This window comes from Pistacia vera, unplaced genomic scaffold (assembly GCF_008641045.1).
Source record: "Pistacia vera cultivar Batoury unplaced genomic scaffold, PisVer_v2 Contig210, whole genome shotgun sequence".
Taxonomy (NCBI): domain Eukaryota; kingdom Viridiplantae; phylum Streptophyta; class Magnoliopsida; order Sapindales; family Anacardiaceae; genus Pistacia; species Pistacia vera.
Window position 1 is genome coordinate 104621 of NW_022196014.1, and position 25868 is coordinate 130488.

The 25868-nt window shown below is 40.4% G+C and overlaps 2 protein-coding genes across 2 annotated transcripts; one reads left to right on the forward strand and one right to left on the reverse strand.

Annotated features, from left to right (window-relative positions):
• The first annotated feature begins 4657 nt into the window (after window positions 1–4657).
• LOC116129340 lies at window positions 4658–5513 on the forward strand. The gene is made up of 2 exons (XM_031415083.1): window positions 4658–5291; window positions 5405–5513. Exons 1-2 carry the CDS (start codon window positions 4716–4718, stop codon window positions 5408–5410), a joined length of 582 nt encoding a protein of 193 aa, XP_031270943.1. The 5' UTR covers window positions 4658–4715; the 3' UTR covers window positions 5411–5513.
• Window positions 5514–8720: 3207 nt separating this feature from the next.
• Window positions 8721–11633, reverse strand: LOC116129311 (KAT8 regulatory NSL complex subunit 3). Its single transcript, XM_031415065.1, has 6 exons — window positions 11446–11633; window positions 11295–11356; window positions 11088–11223; window positions 10697–10769; window positions 9566–9631; window positions 8721–9195 (listed from the first exon to the last, which is right to left on the reverse strand). Exons 1-6 carry the CDS (start codon window positions 11568–11570, stop codon window positions 8980–8982), a joined length of 678 nt encoding a protein of 225 aa, XP_031270925.1. The 5' UTR covers window positions 11571–11633; the 3' UTR covers window positions 8721–8979.
• Between the last annotated feature and the right edge of the window lie 14235 nt (window positions 11634–25868).

Genomic DNA, 25868 nt, shown 5'->3' on the forward strand with positions numbered 1-25868 from the left:
GAATAAATTTAATTATTCTTATATTACAATTTTAATGTATTAAAATTGAATTAATATTTGGAATGTTAACCAAAAAAAAAATTTAATTTAATTTAATTATTGATATTTGAAAAGAAATTAACAATTAACTAAAAACAATTACATTTATAAATTGTTAATTATTCATTTGAAAAGTTAATTAAACATTTAAACTTAAATAAAATAAAACAAAACAAAATTAAAAAATAAAAATAAAAAAAAATCAAAAAGCGGGTTAACCCGGCCCAACCCGGTGGGTTAGGGTTGGCGGTCCGGGTTGGGCCAGCCAATTCTCTAATATTGGCGGGCCGGGTTCATCGAGCGGGTCAGGACCAACCCGCCATTTGCAACAACCCGCCGCGGGCCGAGCGGGTTGCTTTTTCACCTCTAACTGTCACAAGAAGAGTATATGAAGAAAGTACTCATACGTTCAACATGGATGGAGCAAAGCCAGTAAGTACTTCTTTGGCTAGTCACTTTAAACTATCCAAAGATTGGTCACCTACAACAGAGCATGAGCAAGACTACATGGCGAAGGTACCCTATGCATCAGTGATTGTTAGTCTTATGTATGCCATGGTATATACAAGGCCAGACATAGCACATGCAGTGGGAGTTGTGAGTAGGTACATGAGCAATCTAGGAAAGCAACATTGGGAAGTAGTCAAATGGATTCTTAAATATTTGAAAGGTACTAAAGATTTAGCATTATGCTTTAGGAAGTCAGACTTAGAGCTACAAGGTTATGTGGATGCTGATATGGCTAGTGACATTGATAACCGCAAGAGTGCCACTGGCTATGTTTTTACATTAGGTGGTACAGTGATCAATTGAGTTTCAAAGTTAAAGAAGATTGTTGCTCTTTCTACTACAGAGGCAGAGTATGTTGCTATGACAGAAGTTAGTAAGGAGCTAATATGGTTACAACGGTTCCTAGAAGAATTGGGTCAGAATTATGAGAGAAGCGTTTTGTATTGAAATAGTCAAAGTGCAATTCACTTGTCAAAGAACCCAGTCTACTATGCTAGGACAAAACACATAAAAGTTCGTTACCAGTTCATACGCTCAGTTTTGGAAGAAGAAGTTATAGCTCTCGAGAAGATTCAAGGGAGTCAAAATCCAGCTGATATGTTTACGAAGGTGATTACCGTTGAGAAACTGAAGTTGTGTACAACTTCAGTTGGACTTCTCGCTTGAAGAAAGAGAAGTTGATGCCCCTGCTGATGGAAGCAAAGAATTGAAGACATGTTGAATTAGTCTCCAAGTGGGAGATTGTGGAGCCAAATTCAATCCAAATTAGAATTGATTTAGGACATGAGTTTTCCTAATTTGTGTTTATATAGAATTATTTTATTTAGTAATACAATTAGAAATATGATTATAATTGTGTTAGGAATTAAAATATAATTTATATTAGGATATGAGATTTAAGTCCTATAAAAAGGAATTAAGTCCTAGAGTTAGAGATCACAAATTGAATAGAAGGCAAAACCATAATTAGAGAGTAAGAGCCACGAAATAAAGTTTAGTGAGTGAGCCAATTTACGAGGCTTCTAAAAGATTCTTGTAATTTTTTTTTCTTTTTCATAGTAAAATTTCGCAACAGCAAAGTAGATGTAGTTCTCGTATAAAGAGTAAACCACTATAAATATTATGTTTGTGTATTGTTATTTTGCATCATTTATTCACACTATTTTTCGCATTCAAGGAGTTAGGATTTGCTAGAATGCTAGAATATAATTCAATCCCCAACATCTTGAAATCTTTTTCATTCCTAGAAGTCTTAAAACATTTATGATAATCCCCAACATAGTAAAATTAACTGTCATATTTGCAGTGCCCGAAACCTTTCGGCTGTAATTTAATTATGATAATCTAGGTCGTAAGTACTAAGTACACCTTAATAATAGGCTATTGCAACGACGTACAGCTTGTTAAAAGACTTCAATGATACGAGTAGCGTAGCCTTAAAACCTGTTATTATTCCTTAGCTTTTCCACTTCCAGATACTGTTATTTTCTCTGGCAGTGCACACGGGAATCACTTTATCCAGTGAATTGTCTCTTTCTCTGCCGCTCAAATATATATGCAAAAATTAAAGGTGCTTGAATTCATGAAACATAAGGCTAAATGTTTATCATGATTATGAGTATAGTTAATTTGTACTCAAACAAAATGCAGAAGTTTCAAAGTCCCTTCACTAATTTGTAGAGGAAAAACGGAGTAACAGATATCGACCACTAATAAGCAATCAGGAAATTAAAAAGAAGTAGAATAATATTAGAAAGAAACCGGCAGCTTATTTGATTGATAACGCTGAAAGAGAATAAAGAAGAAGCTGAAATATAAAGACAAAATTCTTACCTGTCTCCAACCAGTCGGTGCATCCGATAAATTAGGTCTTCTTCTTGTTCATTCATCTTTATGAATACCCACTCAGTACTGCTAACTTCTGCAACAAAGAAAAAAAAAAACACAGCCTTTTAGAACAGTATATTTAGTACCAAGGAATAGAATCCCTTACAGAAACAAATGAATAAAGGCAACAAAAAACAAGACACGGGAAGAAAATTCAAAACCTTCAGACTTTTCACACATGGTCCTGGCTTGCTTCTGAGGACTCTTACGCAATCACAAATAGAGAACCAATCAATCTTTTGTTTTGAGCGTGTCACAGAAGATAATTAATTTGATTAAATAGCAGCCACCATATTGTAATTAACAATTAGTGAAAGAGAGACTTTAGAAGTGATAAAAAGGATAAGTTTGGTTGCAGAAGTAAAGTACTACTACAGAATTGGAAGTGACATGGTTTTACTTATTTATAGATGGTGTGATAGGTGAGTATACAAATAGAATACGAGCGTGAAAAAAATATGGAATGACTGGTGCAACTGATCTGCTCTGCCTCATAACTTTCTTTTGACTTGTAGTTAGCCTTAAGTCTGTTGACAGTTGACACTCGCTCCTAGGATCTGAATACTGAATACAACATATGCTGCATATACGTACAAGAATTAATTACATTTATACATCAGATAGAATTAATAATTCCCTCTGTACATTGAGGATACTGAACTTGAAAACGTTAAAAACATAAATAAGTCAATACTAAAAGCACAGTGGGGTGGCCTCTTATCCCATTCACTAACCTCTAGTAGAAAAGTGACAAGACGTAACAGGTCTATAAACCAAAATTTATTTGTCCGTATTCCTGGCTGTAGAGAAAGAGACTAGTGCATTTTCTTTCGGAGTAACATTTATCAGGTTTTCAATGCGCCAATGACAAATTTCTTGTAAATTTAATAATGGACGCTTTATTTATTGACTGGGAATAAACGCTTTGCCGACCTATACCGCAAAAAGCAGATTCGTAGGCCGACTGATGTGACGAAACATATAAAAATGTCCTCGGCGGCTATCTGGGTACACAAAGTCATGGACTGGAACAGACTCAATGCTACTGCAAAACCCTTTACTACTCAGCCTGCAATAGCCTAACCCAAATTCAGAATCCAAACATCGGAATGTCCAATGGCAATGGCCTAACCCAGACTCACTCCATGACCGAAACAAAGCCTAAGAATATGGCCTAATCCAGCTATTTGTCTCGACCAAAATAGGCCCACGGCTATGGCTTAACAGATTAGTCTCAATGCATTGAAGGTAAATTACACTTATTAATCTATTATCTCAATAGATTCATTTCAATAGGTTTATATCTACAACTTTATCATTCTTCTATCTCCAATTTCGTTTTGGACGCACAGACTAGCAGTAAATTCAGGGATTGCAAGGAGAAATTAATTGCTTCAAATCGAACCGCATTACATCAATTCTTATTGCTAATCAAAAGAACAAACTTTATGATTATGAAATGATCTTTTGGCAATTATCTGGTTTAAAACAAAGATTTTAGATGTATTACCGCATGAAATTCCTTAAATTTTATTTGACTCAAAACCGCAGAATATTCTAACAGTTTATGAGCAGTGACTGACGAGAGAGGCACCCTTTTTTTTATCTGCTGGCAGAGTATATATAGAGCCAATTAAGTCTCCATGCCAAAGGTAATAAAATTTTATCCACTGGAGAAGATAGAGAAGCAAATGGTATGTTTATTACTGCATATCTCAGTAGCGGAGGCTTTAGCTAATGAGATATAGAAGCTATAAAATGTAATTTAGTACATGCATAAGCTCTTACACAGGCGACAAGACATTTCACATCTATAAACCAGTTAGAAACACAAACCTGTATGCATGGTCCATGGAAGTCATTTGCTTTTCTATTTTCTTAACTAAAGAACCAACTTTCATTCCCACTATACGTTTTCAATGCCCCAATCACTAATTTCTTAGGCTGAAAATCGAAGAAGGGTGTCCCTTACTCGCTTTCATATAATTTTAGCAGAAGAAAATGTGTAGAATTTATTTTTCAAGTAATTGTTATAATAAAGATAGATGCTTTTTCATTTTTTTTTTCTAGAGCGGGGGAATAAGGTGCTGTGTTTCGACCCATACTGCAAAAGGAGATTCTAAGATTGATTTGATGTGATAAAACATTTAAAAGAGAAAACTCCTACTTACTCCATGCCTATATATTTGCTCCAACACTGACTTCTAGCACCAGGCAAGCACAAACTAGCCTCTAGAGATCTCATTAGAAGCTGTCTTGTGCCTCAATTAACCTTCGTCATGGCCTCAGCTCAGTGCTACAAACCAATTGAGCAATCATGCAACCAAGGACACCATTCAAGCTCATTGGACCAGAAAGCGTCCGGGGTGGCTAGCTGGGCGTTCAAGTCGTCCAGTGAAACCAACAATCACGCAACTCACGGCACACACACTCAAACTCAATGCTATGCTAAAACCCAGGCCAACTGGACAGACCAGGGAATGGCCAAAACCCAGACTCCTCACTGCTATAGCCAAACCCAAATTCACAATTCAAACCAGGTGTCCCACGGCCATGGCGGCTATGGCCATGGCCATGGCCTAACACACACTCACTCCGTGGACCAAAACAAGGTCCATGGCTGTGGCCAAACCCAGACAATGTGCACTGACCAAAACAAGGCCCATGGCTACTGCCAGACTCAGACTCAGACTCAGACTCATGCAACCAATGGCATGGCAACATGCCAAGGAAGGAGCAAGAAGAGGGGTGAGCAGAAGAAGAGAGGTATGTTCCAGAGGATCAAGGAGGGCATTGCTGGTGATAGTAGCAGCAGCGAGAGCGACAGCGATGATGAAAACTGTGGAAAAAGAAAGGCAAGTGTTAAGTTTCTTTGAGCTATGCAAAATAGTTAACTGACTTTGTAATGCGATGACTGTATTTTCATTTTAGAGTTCTAACTTTTCAGTTTGTGTGTTGTGCTGTGCAGAACTAAGTGTATGAGCAGTTCTGGGATATCAAATCAAATGAAACTTCCTCCCATGAACTCTATCTATCAAATAATTTAGTATGAAGAAATAAATATGTACCCATGACCATGAGATATGGCTATTATTAGTGAAAGAAAATTTCACTGATTATAGTGTGTCGCGTCCATCAATGTACTACTACTTATATAATAAATCATCATATTATAGTTGGTGACTAATGAGCACTTGTCTTTTTAAGTATATTTGTGTCTTTGAAGTATAATAATAGCAGTAATTGATATATAAAGCATGAATTTTGGAGGCGATGGACAATCAATATGATGATAATCAAAAAATAGATATGTGTATCCATAATCCAATTATATATTCTGATTTCTGATCAATAAAGAAAACTTCCTATGAAAGACTGTTGAAATTTTTTGGCTCCAAAAACTGCCGCTTCATTAACACTAAAATGAAATAGCATGCAGCACTCAGCAGGATTCTAGAAAAATCGTGTTAGTGAAACCAATCAATGAAGTATTAATATACATTAATATAACACCCTCGAAGTGTACAGTACAAATATTTTGGCCTACTTTCCTCATCACAAGACACTAGAGCAAGAGTTCTTTGCTTTAAGAAAGAGGATTCCCTTGTGAAACAAGCTGTAAAAATTGAAATTATCAAAATGATAAATCAATTATTATCATTCTCAAAAAAGTTAAACAGTAAATTATCATTATTTCTAAAATATTATTCTATATTTTTCAATTTCTTTTGAACCTCATAAATTTGTTAATTTAACTAAACACTCCCAAATATTTTTTTTTAAAATTGCAAAAATACTCCGGCCATCCTCCGACGGTGGTGGTCGGCTGTCCGTATTTAATGGGTGGGTTATGAGTGTTTTTGTTAACTTTTAATAATTTATTATAAGGGTGTTTAGTAAATAAACAAACATAGGAGATATTTTTGTTAATTTCTAAATCTTACGTCGTAATATCTGCCCAATTTAACTTTTTTAAAAAGATTATTCTAAAAATTATCCTGAACATTGGTGTTTTCATCTCTCTCTCTCTCTCTATATATATATATATATGCCCGGTTTCTTCTAGCACTAGGACCTCTCAAGTTCCAGAGTACGCACAACAATGCACCGAAAGCGATCAATACAATATATAAGCTTCTTTCACATACTATTTGCGCAGAAAGTTATTATATGTGCGGAAAGCTTCTTTCCAGGGATGCCATTCATCCTCAGCTTAGAGTCATTTGGAACCACTCTGATTAATTGGTCTTGCTTGTTCTAAGTCTGTGCGTTCTAATCAAATGCCTGTGCCCATTTTTCTTTTCTGTTTGGTTTGAGTCTGTGAACTCCGTTAGGACACTTGAGCCCATTTTCCTCCTTTGTTTGGAGCCTGTGTGCTCCTTTTTGGACGATTATTTCCATCCTTTTGTTTAAAAAGATGGACACATCTGTTATAGTCTTCTTTAAACCTCTTATGAGGTATGCCCTTAGTTTTTTGTATTGTTTTTCTTCTTTTATGAAATTTCCCTTTTCCAAAAAAAAAAAAGTTATTATAAACAAGACTCATTATTCGGAAACTGGCGATATTGATAACATTAGAAAATACAAATATTTTTGCAGTGGATTCTTAGAGTAATACCTATAGCTGGTAGTTACCCTTTTCATGCATGCATCACTACTCCATCCATTTATCATCTAAACAATCTATTTCTTAACCAATTAACTTATATAACGAAGTCCCTGGTGGAAATTAAAATTCACAACTTCAATGTTAGCTATATGAATTTGTTACTTCTAGTGACTACTTTTGTTGTCAAAGACTCAAAATAAAGTCAGTTCTAGTGACTCTTATATGCAATTACCACTCACGTAGTTAAAACGATAGCACTGCATGGGGTAGATTAATTCTTCATGACATGACAGTTCGAGAGAAGTCATAATTCAATAAAGTGGAACAACTAAAACAGCCGCGTCGAACTTAATATGTCTGATTCGCCTTGTTCAAGGACTATATTCTTTCTTTTTCTCGCACGGATTCTCTTTATGTGACAGAAAGCTTGAGTGTGTTTTTGTGCCCACTAATGAAAAATATATGAACGAGCAATAATATATATCAGAGAATACAAATTTACGCAACATATATTGGAATATGACCATTATGGAATTTATTCCGATAAGAAGGTGCGTGCATTATTATATTTTCCAATGCCCAAATTATTTTTTGGCACGTCTAGAAAAAGAAGATTCCGTTTGTGATGGTACCAATATGGATTTCAACTTGCTGTCTAGAACTCTCTCCATGCCTATATTTTAGCATCTAACACTCCTCAGTTGAAGTCCAACCAAGCCTCGCAGAGAAGCCAAGAGAGAAATAACTCAATCTAGCTAGCAAGCTTCAATCCATGGCCTCGTTGCAATGCACCAAACCGGCTGAGATTATAACCTGCCACCAAGAAAAGAATCATGGGCATCAAGCAAGCCACGGCCTAATCCACCGCCATGACCATCATGAAAAGGCCAAAACGAAGACTCATTGCGCTGGCCAAACCCAAACCCATGGCCACCACTCCGGCCATGAAAAGGCAAAGGGTCATTGCGTAGGCCAAACCCATGGGCACCATGTTGAGCACCATTGAAAGAGTGAAACGAAAATGAAGGACAAGAAGGAACACAAACAGAAGAAGGAACACAAACAGAAGAAGTCTCATGAACACAAGAAGGAGAAGAGTCCGCATAAGAAGAACAAGGATGGAAAATCAGGCCACAGCAGCGACAGCAGCAGTGACAGCGAGAGCGAAAATGATGGTTGTGGAAAAAAGAAGGCAAGTGTTAACAATTGAACATGTTATTAAGTAACTCAAATATTGACATATTGAATTTGTGCTTTGAGTTCTTGCTGAGAGCAAATTATATATCGATCAATTCTATTTCCTGGAATTAAACTTCTTATTTGTTTTTGCAGATGTGAGTGGAGCATATTGATGTCTCGCAAGGATATCCAATCTCACAATAAATAAATGAAGATCAAGACTCATGTTTATTACCAGTGAAGACTTATAGCTTCACTTATGGTCTGTGTCTGTCCTACTATTAATAAATGTAAAGAATAAACGTTATATAATATACGTTTACTGAATAAATATATCTGGTGATGATAAGCAAATCCTGCTATGTTTAAATATCCTTCTTCACTTATTTACCATTTCGCGGCTTATAGGATAATTCTATAAAGATGAAGTAGAAGATAATTTCAATATGAACATTATCCATGTAAAGATACATGGAATTTTTCAGTGGAAAAGCAGAGTATAAGGGCTACCACATATTTTACATTACTTGACGAAATCCAAAATGCAATAGTAATTGAGGGGAAGGATTTCCCACTTCATGTCAATCATATCGGCTTCAAAACTGACTCAAGTAGCAAGCAACTACAAAGAGCCTTAGGTAAGTCGTAAGAACCCCCTTGCCTCTACAACGATGCCTAGTTACAATATCACAAGCCCTAAACGAAATGGCACAGCCCTTGATAGTAAATACAAAAACTCCTATGCAGCTAGTGTGTCAACTTTCTGCAAGACACTTGGAAACAAATGATGCAATGGCCTGAACGGCAAGATCTTCAACTTCAACTTGTGTTGATGCCATAGTTTGCAAGTGTTTCTTACCAATCTTGAAGGAGTGATCACCACCATCAATCACATGCAACTCATTCATAGACTTCATCTTTTTTCGAACATCTTCAAGCTTCTCCAAGGGACAGAACCCATCTTTGCTACCCTGCATCAAGAAGGTAGGAGTCGAAACACAGTACAAGCAAATGCAATGATGAATGAAAACAAGCTAAAACAAACAGAAGTAATTTGTTAAAAACTAGATCACAATATAATTAGATGCTGCGATAAGCACAAAATGAACCCTGTTTATAAAGGAACCAAACAGGGATATAAGAAGCAAAAACTGTTTTATTGAAAAACAACTGAAATTAACTGCGTTAATGAGACCTAAGATCAGATAGTTTAAAGAAAAATCACCAATTCTTCAAAACTCATTGAATGTTTGTGGTTTGAAAATAAGATCACATATGCATTTGGAGATAAACTGCTAATTTTTATTCATAAGTATCTTACAATGAAGTCAGAAAGAATACCTGAACAAACATTACAGGTATGGTAAGTTGCAACAATGTTTCATCTCGCATTACCCCGTTCATGCCCTGAAATAATAAAAAACTGAATTTAACAAATATCTCTACTGGGCTTGCATGATTTCCCTTTTCAGTTATGGTACAGCTTTTAAAATAAATCATTCATGAGTCATGCAATCCATAAAAGCTCAAGAACAGATGTCTTCACTGCAAATACTAAATGGAAAAAGTTTTAGAATCATAAAAAAATGGAGTCTCAATGTTATCTGCAAAAAGTCAAGTCAAAGGGGAAATAATTAAGGATAATAACCGCTGAGACTTTGTAGGTTTTAATTTATTTTTATTGTGTTTCAGAAGCAATTGAGAGAAGACAGGCAGCAAAAATTTAAGGGTCACCAGAACCCCAAATTATTTAAATCATGATAGCATTAAAGCTGTTCTCATCGATGCATATTGGATAAACTTCTTTCGGTCCACTAATGTTTTACATACAAGTAAGACTTTTTTATAAGTAAACTATTTAACACAGTAAATTAGCATGAGATCTTTGGTACAGTTAACAGAGTTCAGAAGTTGCAAAGTGATACTTGTGTCAGGAATGCTAAAGAACGCCTAAATAATTTTTATGGTTATTTGATTAAAAGGATTTTACAAGAAAGGGAAAGTAGACGTGTAAAAGAAATAGCATCTTCATAAATCTTACCATAAATGTAAGGAAAACAATTCACATTGACAATACCATTTCATCCAACAATTAGAAGAATTGTGCATTTCATAATCTTACATTACAATTGAGCCAAATTATGTTATAATCTGAAATAACATGGTTTAATAACTAAGAATGAAGCAGCAGTATACACGACATAATAAAGCTAAATTTTTCATAAACTTGTAGAATGTCTTTCATATCTCCATATTCCCACCCTCTCCCATCTTAAATAATACAGCTAATTCATTTCAGCAAGCTTTATGCTTCTGATTATGGCTTATGAGAATTTACTACACCATTACATCTTTATAAGATGCATAATGTGAATAATAGATAGTATGAGCATAGTCTAATACTTATGGAACTAGAGGAAGAATTTATCACCAAAGAATGTATCTTCGAGATGCAATATAATAATAGCAAACCTTAAGAGGGTATCCCAGGCAAACTACAGCAGAAGCATCAATGCCTTCCTCGCCAGCAACCATGCAACTGACCCTACAAAAAGATATGATTGGAAAATAAAAACGAATAAGCACCAAAACATGTAATTTATGAATTACATAATGTACTGACTAATTCAGTTTACCACTCTACATATATGCTCATTTTTGTAGCAGAACTTCGTCATAAAGACAAGCAAAAGCAAACACAAGTAAATTTATAAGAATTTCAACCAGCCCTCAATATAATAAAAGTGTACTTATGGCATGATTTTCTCATACTTACAAACATAAAAGTAATCTCATAAAGACTCCTTATTATTAGCATTTCAAACTTGCATATAAATACTTTTACACTGTAAATTGTATATACCTCGAACCCATGGATTTTCCCGCCAAAATTAGAGGATGGCCAGGGAATTTAGCAACAGTCTTTTTGACAAAATCTGCGTGAAACTCAACCAATTTTTCTGCCTTTGGAGGAGCCTTTCGTTTTCCACCAGATATGTCTGCCGCGAGTCAAACTCGATTTAGCATAAACTGTAATCAACTAAAAAGAGAACCAAGAAATCGAACTTACAAGGATAGTCAAATGTGACTACTTCTGCAGCATTCAATGCCTTTCCCAACATATCCTTCCATCTGCAAACAGTTTATAAATTTTAAAAATAAGCAGGAATCAAAATTTAATTTAAAAGGAAAATTAAATGGATAAGGGGAAAGGAGAATACTTGATCATCCAATCAGAAGAGGAAGGAGCACCAGCGCCATGAGCAAATACCACCACAGGTGATGACGTGTCATCATCAACACCTTCGTTCTTTCGCCTTCGCTTTGAAGGAGGTGAGGAAGCCATTTCGATTCTTCCAAAAATCAGCCTGAATTTTTTTTTTAAATGAATTATGGGAACCCTAAAGTAAATAAATAAACCCACTAACTAGTTTTGGCGCCATTAACAAACATTGAACTTCGTGCTCATGCCACGTGCTTTCTACTTCTCGAGCTCGCCGACCCACGAGCCCAAGGGAGAAGCACAGTGAGCCACAGCCCAATCAATACAAGACCGGGCCCAAAGTTACCAAATCGGAGTCCATCTAAGACTGATTAACATTGACAACAGAACCAACTGGCATGTTCGCGCGGGGCTATTTCGTTTGACTAAGGAAGGACTGTGTTATGCATGAAGAAGTAGAGCTGATGCCAAGCTTTGTCAGCATGGGCAGTCAGAACTTAGGTAAGTTTTGTAGTTATTCAAATGCAGTCACGTTGCATGCTGACGCAAGCGGCGTGCTCCTGCCAGTGTAGTGGGTATGAGCCAGAGTGGCGAAATGCTGAAAACGTTCCACGTGTCCAATCCCTGCACAAGTTGAGGAAATCACTCGAGCAGGTGAGTAACAGGACACAAAGAAGGATTTGCAAGGCAATCTGATCCACTCGCAGATTCAATAATCATTACCTCAATTCAACCCACTATAAATAGAGGGCTCCTCTCTCGTTTGTGGGATTAGTTAATTTTTCTCTGAAATAGCATACATTCTCTCTCTCTCTCTCTCTCGTGTATTCACTTGTATTCTCTAAGCTATAAATCAGCTCGTTGAACGCGATCTGATCTCATATATTAATATAATACCAGTGGACGTAGGATTTGCTTATTTAAGCATCCGAACCACTTTAAACATTGTTCTTCACCCTTTAATCAAATACCCCCCATATACACGTGTGTCTTCTGAGTCAGCTTAGCATTTCCCATGTGTGATTAGTTGGTGTCAAAATCAAGCATCAACAGTTTGGCACTAGAAGGAGAGCCCTGATTTAGTACTTGTTCTTCATCATGAGAATCTCTTACTAATTGGTCCCACAACAACAAATGGCTCGCCGATTTGAATCTGAGCTAACCAATCATGGTGATGAGAAGATCCCCCATGTACAAGAGGACACTTCTCCCGAGGTGCCCTCAGTCCCGCAAAATACCATGGGGGATATCCCTTCAAGCTCGCGGCTTGACCCAGCCGTCATGAGCTACTTGGAGAGGTTCAACAATACTCTCCAAACGGTCATCTAAAGGCTGGACCGGTTGGATCGGGTCGTGCCACCCGAATCAAATAAGGCGGTGCCACCGCTAAAAAGGTCTGCAGGTCACATGAAGGCGCAGAAAAGGGCAATAGCCCATGCCATGCGCACTACAGTGCGTCAAGGAAAGGGAAAGTAAGTGGCGAACAGTGGGCCTAGAGGCTCCGAGGGGCTAGCGAACACCAACCGTGCCCCGGGTAGAATACTCGTGGCGCAAAGACTCGGTGACATGTCGTGGCCCGAGCTGTCCGATGCCACGTCGCACTAGCACTCCCACAAAAGTACAAGGTGGGGAGATTCCCATTATCGCCAAAATGACGATTTCGATCGTCGTCGCGTCAGAAGTTCCCATCTTCTGCAGGTCGGTTCGCACCACCGCGGAAGTCAGGAAGGTTCCCTGGACCATTCAGTGCCATCACACGACTCTAGCCAGCGTGTGTCAAGAGTTGCCGAGACTATCGACCGAGGCGAGGAGGAATCCGACCTACAGTCTTTCCTCAACCGCAACCGTGAGGATGGAAGCCGCATTGGGAAAAGCGATCCCCAAATGGCTCCGCCGCCTCAGATTGAGGAACTACAGCGGGCCTGGAGCAGTTAAAGGCTCAGCGAAATGAGCAAGGGCAGGTCGCAGAGGCGTCTCCCTTTTCTCCGGCAGTGTTAGTCGCCCCTCTCCCGTCAAGATTTAGAATGTCTGACATACGAGCATTCGATGAGAATTCTGATCCGCATGGTCACCTATACGAGTTCAACGACCTCATGGAACTCCACCAAGTCTTTGACTTGGCAAGATGCCATTGCTTGGCAGTCACTCTGACTTCTCATGCCAAGCGATGTTTCAGGTCGCTTCTAGTAAGATCAGTCAGCTCGTGGCCTCAGATGAGCTCGACATTTCTAAGACACTTCCAGGCGAACAGGAAGTTCTCAATGCCTTTGAGCTATCTCAACAACATAAGGCAAGAGAGGGATGAGCCCTTTCAATCCTATATTGACAGGTTCCATCGGAAGCTCCATAAAATAGCTCACACTCCCGAAGAGTCCGTTCGGACTCTCATCATCGCAGGAGTTCGTCCACAAATAGACCTGTGGAAAGAGCTACAATCTAAGGATCATGTTTCCCTCACCCGATTCTACAGTCTTACAGAAAATACTTTCGCATTGAAAACTCCGTGGCAACGCTTAACTGCCACGACCCCGATCCTTCAGGAAGCCTGGTCGGGGGGAAAATAGGAGGGCTGATCACAGATGGGCTAATGACGATCAGCGAAAAGGAAAGAAGCAACGATATAAGCCCAAGAAATCTTACGCTCCGATTCCTCATCGCAATCGATACAAGAGTCAATACACCCCTCTGAATGCATTGGTCTCGGCTATTCTTGATAAGTCAGAAAACGCCGGCCTGCTTGGGGAGCTTGAGCCCATGAAAGGTTCCCCTTCAGCCAGAAATAGTAAAAAGTATTGTCGCTATCATCGGGACAATGGGCATCACACCGATGAGTGGTGGGCACTCAAGCAAGCAATTGAGGAGCTCATCAAGCAGGGGTACTTCAAAGAGTATGTTGATGACTCTACTCCTATGCAGGAGAAAAATCAGGAGGAACCGGGTAAGAAGCGTCGTGGTCGCAAGGGTATCTGCAGCGTAGAGATAATCTTTGGGGGACCACACCTTGGAGGAAATTCACGAGGTGCCCAAGAGAGGTATGCTCGCACAGCCCATCATGACCCCATCCGTGTAATGAACACAACGCCTTGACCGTCAAAGGTTCGTAGGGAGGAGGAAATCACCTTCTCCGAGAAAGACGTAGTCCGATTGCATCATCCCCATGACGATGCTCTAGTCATCACGCCCCAGATAGGGCGTTGCGACATCCACAAAATATTGGTGGATAACAGAAGCGCTATGAACATCCTGTTCTAGCAAGCTTTCAAAAGAATGAAACTAGATGAGGCCGACCTGAAGCCTGCCTCTATCCCTCTATATGGTTTCACCGGGGATCATTTGATCCCCAAAGGGACAATCTCACCCCCAGTCATATTGGGTGACTACGACTAGGTGACCAAGATCATCGAGTTCTTAGTAGTGGACTGCCCATCCGCTTTCAATGGCATGCTAGGGCGACCTCTACTGAGAAACTTCAAAGCAGTCACCTCGATTTACCATCTTAAGATGAAGTTCCCCACCCCGACGGGGATAGGGGAAGTAAGCAGATCTCAGCGCGCGTCTCGCGACTGCTATGTAAGGGCAGTGTTGATGGCATGCAAGGAAAAAGACTCTCCGTATGGCATTCCCAAACAGGCAATGACGATCAGCCGGATCAAACCACAGCTTGGTCCAGCGAAGGATAACTTGGACCCTCGTATCCAAGAATGCCCCTCTAGTGTGCCGATTGAGGATTTATCTGAAGTGTCAGTCGACCAGAGTGAGTTGAGTCAAGTGTTGAGGATTGTAAGCAATCTCAACCTCAGCTCGCCAGCGACCTGACCTGTTTCCTTAGAGAAAACATCGATGTGTTTGCATGGTCGGGATCAGCCCGAATATCATTTGCCATGCTCTAAATATCGATAATGAAGCCAAGCCGGTCCGCCAGAAGAGAAGAGCAATGGATCCGGAGCGATATGCTGCCTTGAAAATTGAGGTAGATAACCTCCTTCAAAATGGATCCATCCGGAAGGCGCTCCACCCGAGCTGGGTTGCTAACCTAGTTCTGGTAAAGAAGCCCAACGGCAAATGGCGGTCATGTGTCAACTTCACTGACCTCAACAAAGCATGTCCAAGACAGCTTCCCTTTGCCAAGGATTGACCAGCTCGTTGATGCCACCTCTGGGCACGAGTTGCTGAGTTTTTTGGAAGCTTACTCAGGATACGATCAGATTCTGATGTACGCATCGGATGAAGAGCATACCTCATTTGTTACAGATCGGGCTGTATTGCTGCGAGGTTATGTCTTTCGGCCTAAAATGTTAGAGCTACCTACCAGCAATTGGTTAACCGGATATTTTCCAAGCAGATCGGAAAGTCAATGGAAGTCTATGTTGATGACATGCTGGTCAAATCGCACGTCGCTTCAGATCATATAGCACATCTCGCTGATATGTTCAGCATTCTCCGAAAGTATAGAATGAAGCTCAATTCTCTCAAATGCTCATTCAGAGTATCTTCAGTAAAATTTCTAGGGTACATGATTAACCAGAGGGAAATAGTGATCAACCCCGATAAAATCCAAACTCCCCTCGACATGAAAAGCCCGACCAACCGAAAACAGGTTCAAAGTCTCAATGGACGAATAGCGGCACTCAGTCGCTTCATATCGAGGGCAACAGATCGTTGCTTGTCATTCTTCAATATACTTCGGGCCAATAAGAAGTTTGAGTAGACTCCTGAATGTGAGTAAGCATTCCAAAGCATTAAAGAGTACCTCGGAAAGCCGCCTCTTCTATCCAAGCCTCTCCCGCAAGAAATTCTCCTTCTGTATCTGTTCGTCTCTCAGTATGCGGTCAGTGCAGCTCTAATCCAAGAGGAGGATAGGGTCCAATGGCCGATATATTACGCGAGCAAGCTTTTGCTAGATGTCGAGATACGGTATCTAGAGATGGAGAGATTAGCTTATGCATTGCTGATCGCCTCTAGAAAGTTGCAACCTTACTTCCACGCCCACACAATCCATGTATTGACTAACTACCCGCTCAAGCAAGTCGTCCAGAAGTCAGAGGCATCAGGTAAATTGCTCAAGTGGGCCATAGAACTAAGTCAGTTCGATCTGAAATACAGACCAAAAGCAACCATCAAATGGCAGGTTGTTGTCGATTTCATCTCAGAATTCTCATATCATCCAATGAAGGAATCCGAGCAACAAGCCAACGAAGTCACCCAGGAAACTGTTTAGAACCTATCGACCTAGAGCCTTTATGTCGATGGGTCATCGAGCAGGAAAAGGGTCAGGGCAGGTCTTCTCCTCCTAAGTCTCGAAAGGACTCTCATTCATGACATACTCCGTTTCAGGTTCAAAGCGACCAATAATGAAGCCGAGTATGAAGCTCTGCTCGCTGGATTATGGTTGGCAAGAGAAATAGGATCAACCGCGATTAGCATCCATGCTGGTTGTCAACCAAATTTTGGGAGAGTATCAGGCCAAAGAAGAAAACATGATCGACTATTTGAAGAAAGCTAATACTGCACTCGAGTTATTTAAGCACTTCACAATCACGTAGATCCCTAGAGACAACAATTCTGTTGTGGATGCCTTGGCAAAGATAGTCTCATCGCTGGACTCGAACGCGCCAGAGAGCATTCCTGTTCGGTTCATAGAGGCCTCCACTATCAGTTTGCCAAACAGGCCGTGAATGTAACCGAGTTAGTCTCCTAGATAAACCCTATCACTCAGTATCTCCAAGATGGGACCTTGCCCAACGACAAGGTTGAGGCAAGAACCCTACGAACCAGAATTGCTCGTTACACATTTATAGGAGATCAGCTATACAAGCGAGGGTTTAGCGCCCCTCTTCTCTGATGTGTAACCGATGAAAAAACAGACTACATCATGAGGGAGATACATGAAGGAATTTATGGTAATCACACGGCCGCATGATCCCTCGCCAATAAGGTTGTTTGTCAAGGGTATTATTGGCCCCTAATTCAAGAAGACACCTACAACTTTGTTAAAACGTGTGAGAAGTGCCAGCGGTTCGCGAACATACCACGAGCTCCTTCCCACTAGCTGATAACCATGTCCAGCCACTGGCCATTCTCCATGTGGGGAATCGATCTCATCGGACCCATGCTAGTTGGTAAAGGGGGAGTCAAATATGCGGTGGTTGCGGTAGACTACTTTACCAAGTAGGTCGAAGTAAAGCCATTAGTCGTGATCACCACCAAAAAGCTCAAGGACTTCGTCTTCAAAAATATTGTGTATCGCTACGGGATTCCTCATACCCTCATCTCTGATAATGGGAAGCAGTTCGATAACGAGGAATTCAAGCAGTTTTGCGACGAGCTGGGTATCCATAAGAAATTTGCCTCAGTCGCAAGACCGTAAGTAAATGGTCAGGTTAAAGCTGTCAACAAAACCATCAAGCACACTCTAAAGGTCAAACTTGGCGCAGCCAAGGGAAATTGGTTTGATGACCTCCCTGAAGTCCTATGGGCATACAAGACAACTCCGAGAACCTTTACCTCAGAAACACCCTTCTCGCTAGCATATGACTACGAAGCAATGATCCCTGTGGAGGTAGGAACTAGTTCACTTCGGAGAGACTTGTTCAACGAAGCAAACAATGAAGCGCTCATGCACGCAAGTCTAGATTTAGTCGAAGAGCATCGCAGCAAGGCTCAGCTAAGAATGGTAACCTATCAGCAGCGCGCGAAAAGGTTCTTTGACTCTAAGGTTAGAAAAAGAGACTTCGAGGTCGACGACCTCGTTCTGAAGGAAGTCCTTATCGGTATGAGACAACTGAGTGCGAGAGTATCGGGGCTGAATTGGGAAGGCCCGTATCGCTTCGCCAAAGTTATAAGACCGGAGACTTATCATCTCAAAAGGCTAAACGGTTCCAAAGTACCACGAGCGTGGAATACTGAGCATCTCTGACTATATTATCAGTAATTCTGAACTCATTTTTCCTTGTAAAGATTTTTACTTTTCTCAAGCTTTGTAAATAATATAAGTTATTTTGTAATCACTTTTTCTACATGTATACAATTCTGTTCGCATAGATATTATTGTTAGTATATATTAATGTATACCTTAGAAACCATTCGTGTTGTCGGTTTCAGAGCATTTTGTCTTGTATCTATATATATCATAAATAATGGAAGAAAGAGTTCTTCAATTCATATAAATAAATTGCTTCCTTTATTCAGTTATGCATTTAAAATAAAGTATGTATATGAATTGTCCAGATGATTCATTTAATCGGTAAATGAATTATTGAAAAGGGTTCCCTACGGAAGCAATATAATTTGGGCAACTATATTTCACGGTAGGCATATCGGATGCTTCTGAAAGATATCATGAGTTGATATAAATACGGATAACGATGATAATCATGTCACTGGGGCATTGGTATGGATTAACGGTTGGTGAACTATTTTTTGAATGTGACCGAATAACGACAAATCACTTGGAAAAGCATGTAGTCAATGATTTATCGTTTGGTTATATCAGTGCACGATGTAGTCCTTTGACCTGAGACATTGTAGTCGGATCCGATATGGATGCGTATGGTTCATACGGTGTATAAGTACGAGACTAATCATGTTTCGTACAATAAAGCCTATTTGGTCATGCGTTGTTCATATGCGGAAACGAACGATGGTCAAGAGGGGATCCATTGACTCGGAAATATAGGATCGGGAGTACCGCTGACTCCATCCGGATTCGAGTTCCTAGACGAACATCGATAAATGTCGGAAAACTGAATCTCTGGCCAGAGTCTATTATTAGTCATACAAAAGTAAGTTTGTGATGACAAGTTCCGGACATATTGATCGACAATTCGGTAGAAGATCGAGTTTAGGATTTTGACGTTCCATGAATCCATACTCGATTAGGATATCTCAATGGAGGGACTTTACCTGCATGGTACGTATGATCTGAAATGGGTTCGATGAAGTATTTCTTCATCGTGGTTTAGGGACTATGGCACATTGCTAGATGTTTACCATAGTCGTTGGGCCTCCGGACAGGTTTCCGGATTCATCCAGAACCGGCTCACGGCTAATCCACGGTGGACCTACATGGTCACACCAATAGCCTTGGGAAGTTAGAGAAGGATGAGAGAGAGAAATGATTATCCGAAGAGGGCTAGCACCTTCCGAGGGTAATAACGGGATTTCTATAGTAATAGTTACATAGAAAATTTTTTGTGACATTTTAAGGGTTAAAATGGTCAAGCAATAATTAATTATATTTAATTATTATATCTTAAAGTGTTAAGATTAATGAGATGAACAAAAATAACCTTTTAATAGTTAAAGGGTAAAAAGGGTAAATTTATGGGTTGCTAATGCAACCTAGCTTAGTTTACATGGGCCCTTGAATAATATTAATTATTCAAAGGGTGGCATAATAAATTCGTGGGGTCCCTTTATAAAATAAGATTTTATTGGGCTTGGAAGTGAAAAATAAATAATTACAAAATTGCCCAAGTATATATAAATGCAAAAGGTTGCATTTTAGATTATTCTTCATTTTGTTCACTCAAAAACAAACTAAAACTCTCTCTCAAACCCACGGCCACTCTCTAATCTCTCAAGGTGGTGTTAAAGTGTGGAGGTTTCATCCTTTTGAAGCTAATCTTCATCAATCCAAAGCAAATGAGTAGGTATAATCTCTTTTCAAGCTTTGTATGAAAAAACCTTTTTTTTTTAATCCATCCTTTCATGCTTTCTTCTCCATTTCCACCACTCTTCATGCATGCATGCTGGTCTTTCAATTATTTGTACAAATGCTATTGTAAGCAGTTAGAATGCAACCTCATGTGTAACGTTTGTGAGGTACGAAAAATTATAAGTACTCATAAAAAATTTAGAAAGTGATGTCTTTATTTATTATAAAAAGTACAAAAAAGAGAGCATAGGAAGGGCTGTACAAAAGCAAAGGCAATCATTGGCCTTCATCCCCAGGTCCCGGAGGCGCGACCTCAGTGTCCCCAGGCTGGTCGCCAACCACCTAGTCGGCTGCGAGCTCCTCTAGGACATACTCTGGATGCTCTTCTGGGTCAGGTCCTCAAGCTGCCTCCTCATCTTCAATCCACGCCAGGGAGGCGAGGATGTCCTGGTATTCGTCCGGGAGGTCGGTCAAATTGATACTAGGATTCTTCGGTCATAGGGCATAGATGGATTGAATTGCCTATTCAACAGCCCTCTTCTCGATCTCCAACTCTTGTCGCCGCATCTCTTCAGTCAGCGAAGCGACGCGACCCTGGTTGAGTTGGAGTTTGGCCTCAAGCCCCCACCTTTGCTTCTCGGTGGTCTCCCACAGCTCCGTCCTTTCCCGCTCTACTCGCAAGGCCCACTCGGAGTTTGTTTGTAGCTCCTTTTCTTTCTTGCCAGCCTCTTTGGTGAGTCTGGCCACTGTCCTTTAGAGCTCTTTTACTTCCTCTCCTCGCTTCTCCAGCTCGACCTTTTGATAGTCCACCGTGCGAAGAGCAACATTCCTTTTAGATAGGTACTGATTCGCCTGAACGGTGGATAAGTCTTTCTCTGCTTTGGGGCTTCTAAGTCCCGTTTAAGTTGCGCATTCTCCTCTCTCAGCTCGACCAGCACCTCAGCAGCTCCCAACTGAACCATCTGTAAGGACAAATGCATAGAGAGTAGAGCCTGTGAACGAAGAGAGTAAAAAGTTAGTTTCCTTTCTACTGAAAAGAGTAAGTGTAAAGTCCTCGCCGAGGACAGCTCGTTTTACCTGGCTCAGGTGTTGAAAGGACGTGAACATCAGGTCCATGAGGTTGGAGGCCACGAACTTTTCGAACGCCTCCGTGAGCCCGCACTCCAGCAGGGTAAAAACCACCAACTACAGATGATCCAGAAGTTGCCCTATCGAGTCCAGCACAGGTGTACTTGTGCCCATGCCTGCAACAGGTAGCGTCACGCTCGCTGGTTCCTTGCCTAGTCTCCTCCCAAGATCCGCGGCCTCGCTCTGCCTCGTTCGCGGTCCCCCCAGAGTAATGGAGATGCCGATCGCGCCCTTGGAAGGCCCTCCCGAGCGGAACGCTTGGCAAGGCTGCGACCTCTCGGGCTGAACGCCTAGGCCCTCCAGTTTGGACTCTGACTCTTCGGCCCAAAGTTGCTTTTGCTTCTTGGACTTTTGGGTCATGGTCTTACGCTTCGGGCGAGCAGCCAAAGACTAGGGAGCGCTTACAGGTCGAGCCAGAGCACCCGCTGGTGTCCCTCCGACGAGGAGACAGGTGGGAGCCGCTTCTGCCGGTTTGGTGACGTTTACTTGGGGGAAGGTGAACTGCCTTGGTCGTCGCGACTTGGGCACTTTGGGAGGCATGGTTGCTGCATGCGAACATCGTTAGTACAACAGTTCGCTGCATGCAAAGTTAAGAAAAAAAAAGAACAAGCTAAGGTTATGGCACTCACTCGGTATGGTCTCTAGGGTCGCCTCAGGATTGAAGAAACTATATCTCCGCAAGTTCACAATTGTTACGAGCAGTCTTACGTCGCGGCTCTCTTCGGGCAAAAAGCCAAAAGCAGTGATTCTGTCAGGATCCTCGAGAGCCAATAACCTAGTTGTCTTGTTAACTGCAAATAAACAAAAGCTCGTTAGCAAAGACTAAAAGGAAATTCGCGAAATCAAAGAAAGGAGAAACTACTTGGCTCTTGAAATTGGCAAATGTCATCATATCGAAAGAAGCAAAACTTCGTCTTGTACGCCCAACATTACTGGGATAACTATGTATTCCCGCTTCGATTGTAGGTCGCTTCAAGAAATAGAAGGAATCCTTGTCCTTACTCTTCTTCAAGATGTGCAAGCAACCGAGCTCTAGTGCCGTTAGCTTGCCCAAACCGTTTTCGTCGCATGCGATATACATAGCCACGGCTATCATATACACATTCCGCATAAGCTATAATGGTGCAATCCTGAAGTGATCTAGGATCGACCTAACAAAATGGTGGAAATAGATCAACCCACCGCTCTTAAAGATATTCTCGAAGATCGTAGCCATTCCTTCTGGCAGATTCGGAGTTGTGCATGTTCTATGTTGGAAGACCTCTACGCTGAGGGCGTATTGGTCTACCCTCGATAGTGATTACCGATAGAATCTCCTGAGAGGGGCCCGCTGGAGCATCCTGCACCGGCGAGCTGGTTCCCTCATCGATCCTAGTCGTTGAAAGGTCCATTCTTCTGTGGTCTGAAAAAAAGTGACATGCAAGAATCACTCAATCGTCGTACACTGTTTCGTACGATGACGTGGAGGAAAAAATAAATGCTTCCTCCCTAAAACCCTAGAAAAACCCTAAAATAATCCTTAAGCCACCCCGAATGGCTCAAACCCAAGGAGAAAGCTTATTCTCCAGCCAACCACCAGTAAACAATCATCGTTACCGTATGGCTATCATCAAAAAACAAAAAAGAAATAAAGTGGCAGAGGAACCATTCTTACCTCTTAAGTATGAAGATTGAACCTCCTGCTTCAAGTGTCAAGCGCACATCAATCTAAAAGACTGAAAACCAAGGCTCACGAAAGTTTCTTACTTTCTCTGAAGAAGTGAATATTGTGCAATTACCTGAGGTGAGCTTAGGGTTTTATAGTGAAGGAAGTGGCGTTTGGTTTTCCCGAAGTCAAAAGACGTTTGAGTGGAAATCACTTCTCACCACTGATTGCGACCACGTGTTGCTAATCAGCGAAGAAGAGTGACTGTCACGCTTCGAGAAACCAAATCGTCGTTCTTTTCCGTTTAAACACTCAAGCGATGGCTCGTTTCCCTCCTCCACATTAAATGCGCTTACATCCGCATTTAATGCTCTGATAAGGAATGTCGTTTCAGCATGTCTCGCATTTAATGTGCATGACTGACACTTATTGTGCACAGGACACGTTTGTCAGAGCAAAAGGTGCTTCATTTAATGTATCAGCTGCAAAAGTGCAACGGATACTATCTGAAGAGGTCGTTACATTAAACACTCTTCTTTATGTCAGTCGTGAAGCGACGTGACTCTTTGCCCTCGTCGCATGTTGTTGGGATTCATGCATTTTGGACATAGAAATGGTGTAACATGGATGAACAAGATGATGGATGCAAGGTAGAACACAAACATAACACATAAGCCCAAAAAAAATTTCAAGGGAAGGATGGAATATTATCTACTCCTTTGCTATTCAACACTTGAATCTTCTTTCTTAGAATCTTAGTTCTTCAAGTGAACTTGAAGAACCTCAAAATGTGATCCACACAAGTCAAGGAAGAGAGAGCCGAGAGAGAAAATGAGAGAGTGATTTTGCTTTAATTGATTCAATTCAATTAAAATGGTATAAAACTTAATTTATATACCATTGGCATAAAGTTTAATTTTAAATTGTTTTGGGAAGGCCTCAAACAATTTAAAATTAACTTGAGAATAAACATTTATGTCAAGTCCTTGGTTTTATGGTTAATTCATAATTAGACCAAATTTTAATTCCATTAAATATTCTAACCCTTTATAATAAAACCAATGCACTTTTGCCCCCATCATTGAATCCAATTCAATAATAATATTTAATAAATTCTTATTACCCTTGGTTAGTGCTAGCTATTCATGGATAATCATTTCTCACCAATACATTAATTCGGATGCAACCGTTTACGTCCAAACATCATTAATCTGATTAATGATATGTATTACTCTCTCTCCTTGAGCTTGGTTTTATGTGTGACTATTTTGGTTCACTATGATCTAGCCGTGAGCCCAATATCTGATTTTGATATGTTTTGTTATAATTCTTTATAATTGAAACTCCCACTGATTATGGTAGGCGTTTAGCAATGTTCTATAACTCCTAAACCACAATGAAGTGTAAACTCCAATGAACCTATTCTGATCGTACTTACCGTGTAGTCAAATCCCTTCGTTATCTAATCCCGATTAAGAATGGTTCATGGTATGTCAAAACCTTTAACTTAATCTTAATCGAATTGTCAATCGATACAATGGAACTCGTCAACATGGAACTACTTTCATCTTACATTCATTATACTCTGACCAGAGATTTCCCTTTTCCAATGTTTATTGACATTTGTCTGGGAACTCGAGATTTGACTATTTTGAGTTAACGGATCCCATCTTGACCATCACTTGTCCTCGCACATGAATAACATATGACCAAACCGGCTTATTACATAAGACATAACTAGTCTCGTGCTTATACACCATATGAACCATATGCATCCTATGTTGAATCCAACCGTGATGTCTCAGGTCTAAGAATCAGTGGTACACTAGCATGATCCTACGATGCATCATTGACCATATCCATGTGATTCATCGTAATCGGTCGTATTCGATAAACAGTTCACTAACCGTTTATCCATACTAATGCCTTAGTGACATAACTCTTATAATCATCCACACTAATATCATCACATGATATTCAATAGAGACATTCATCATGCCTATGTGCAATGTTATTGCCCAATTAACATTATTTGCGTAGGGAATTCTTTGATGATTTGATCTTCTAAAGATCCGTGTCATCCAGACATTTCACATGCAATATTAAAGATAATATAATATAAATGAAGCAGAAAATCAACATGTGAAATAAGAACACTTTCTTTTATTCATAATACATTTAGAAGATATAATGTCATGAAACCAACAACACAATTGGTTCCTAGGGCATACACTAACACATGTCAGTTGCGAAGCGACGTGACTTTGCTTTCAGCAAGAAATTTGCAAAGTATAATCAGGTCGTGAACTTCGGTCGAAGACCAGAATCATCGTTATGGCACTGAATAAGATCTAGAACAAGTCACGGACCTTAAGGAATGTCATTCCAGGTCGCCTGGATGGGAATGTTTCCGGACGTCTTTGCAACCAGGTCGGATCGACCAGTGTCCATTCGACGCATCAAATCAAGGCATAATTGTGTAGTTCTCAAGGTTCGATCCTTAAACCTTAAAAACTAGGGGACTTCTGTTATGCCTGAAGAAGTAGGGCTGACGCCAAGCCTTGTCAGCGTGGGCGGTCAGAGCTTAGGTAGGTTCTGCAGCCGTTCAGACACAGCCACGTCGCATGCTGACGTGAGCGGTGTGCTCCTGCCAGTGTAGTGGGTATGCGCCAGAGTGGCGAAAGGCTGGAAACATTTCACGTGTCCAATCCCTACACAAGTCGAGGAAATCACTCAAGCAGGTGAGCAACAAGACACAAAGAAGGATTTGCACGGCAATCTGACCCATTCACAGATTCAGTAATCATTACCTCAATTCATCCCACTATAAATAGAGGGCTCCTCTCCTGTTTATGGGATTAGTTAATTTTTCTCTGAAATAGCATACATTCTCTATCTCTCTCTCTCTCTCTCTCTCTCTCTCTCTCTCTCTCTTTCGTGTATTCACTTGTATTCTCTAAGCCATAAATCAGCTCGCTGAACGTGACCTGAT

Excerpts from the sequence above, each read along its gene's own strand:
- LOC116129340 (XM_031415083.1), top strand. The coding sequence starts at position 4,716 with ATGGCCTCAGCTCAGTGCTACAAACCAATTGAGCAATCATGCAACCAA.
- LOC116129311 (XM_031415065.1), bottom strand. The coding sequence starts at position 11,570 with ATGGCTTCCTCACCTCCTTCAAAGCGAAGGCGAAAGAACGAAGGTGTT. Across the intron at positions 11,357-11,445 it reads TCTTCTGATTGGATGATCAA|ATGGAAGGATATGTTGGGAA; the intron begins GTATTCTCCTTT and ends AACTGTTTGCAG. Across the intron at positions 9,196-9,565 it reads TACCTGTAATGTTTGTTCAG|GGTAGCAAAGATGGGTTCTG; the intron begins GTATTCTTTCTG and ends TTCTTGATGCAG.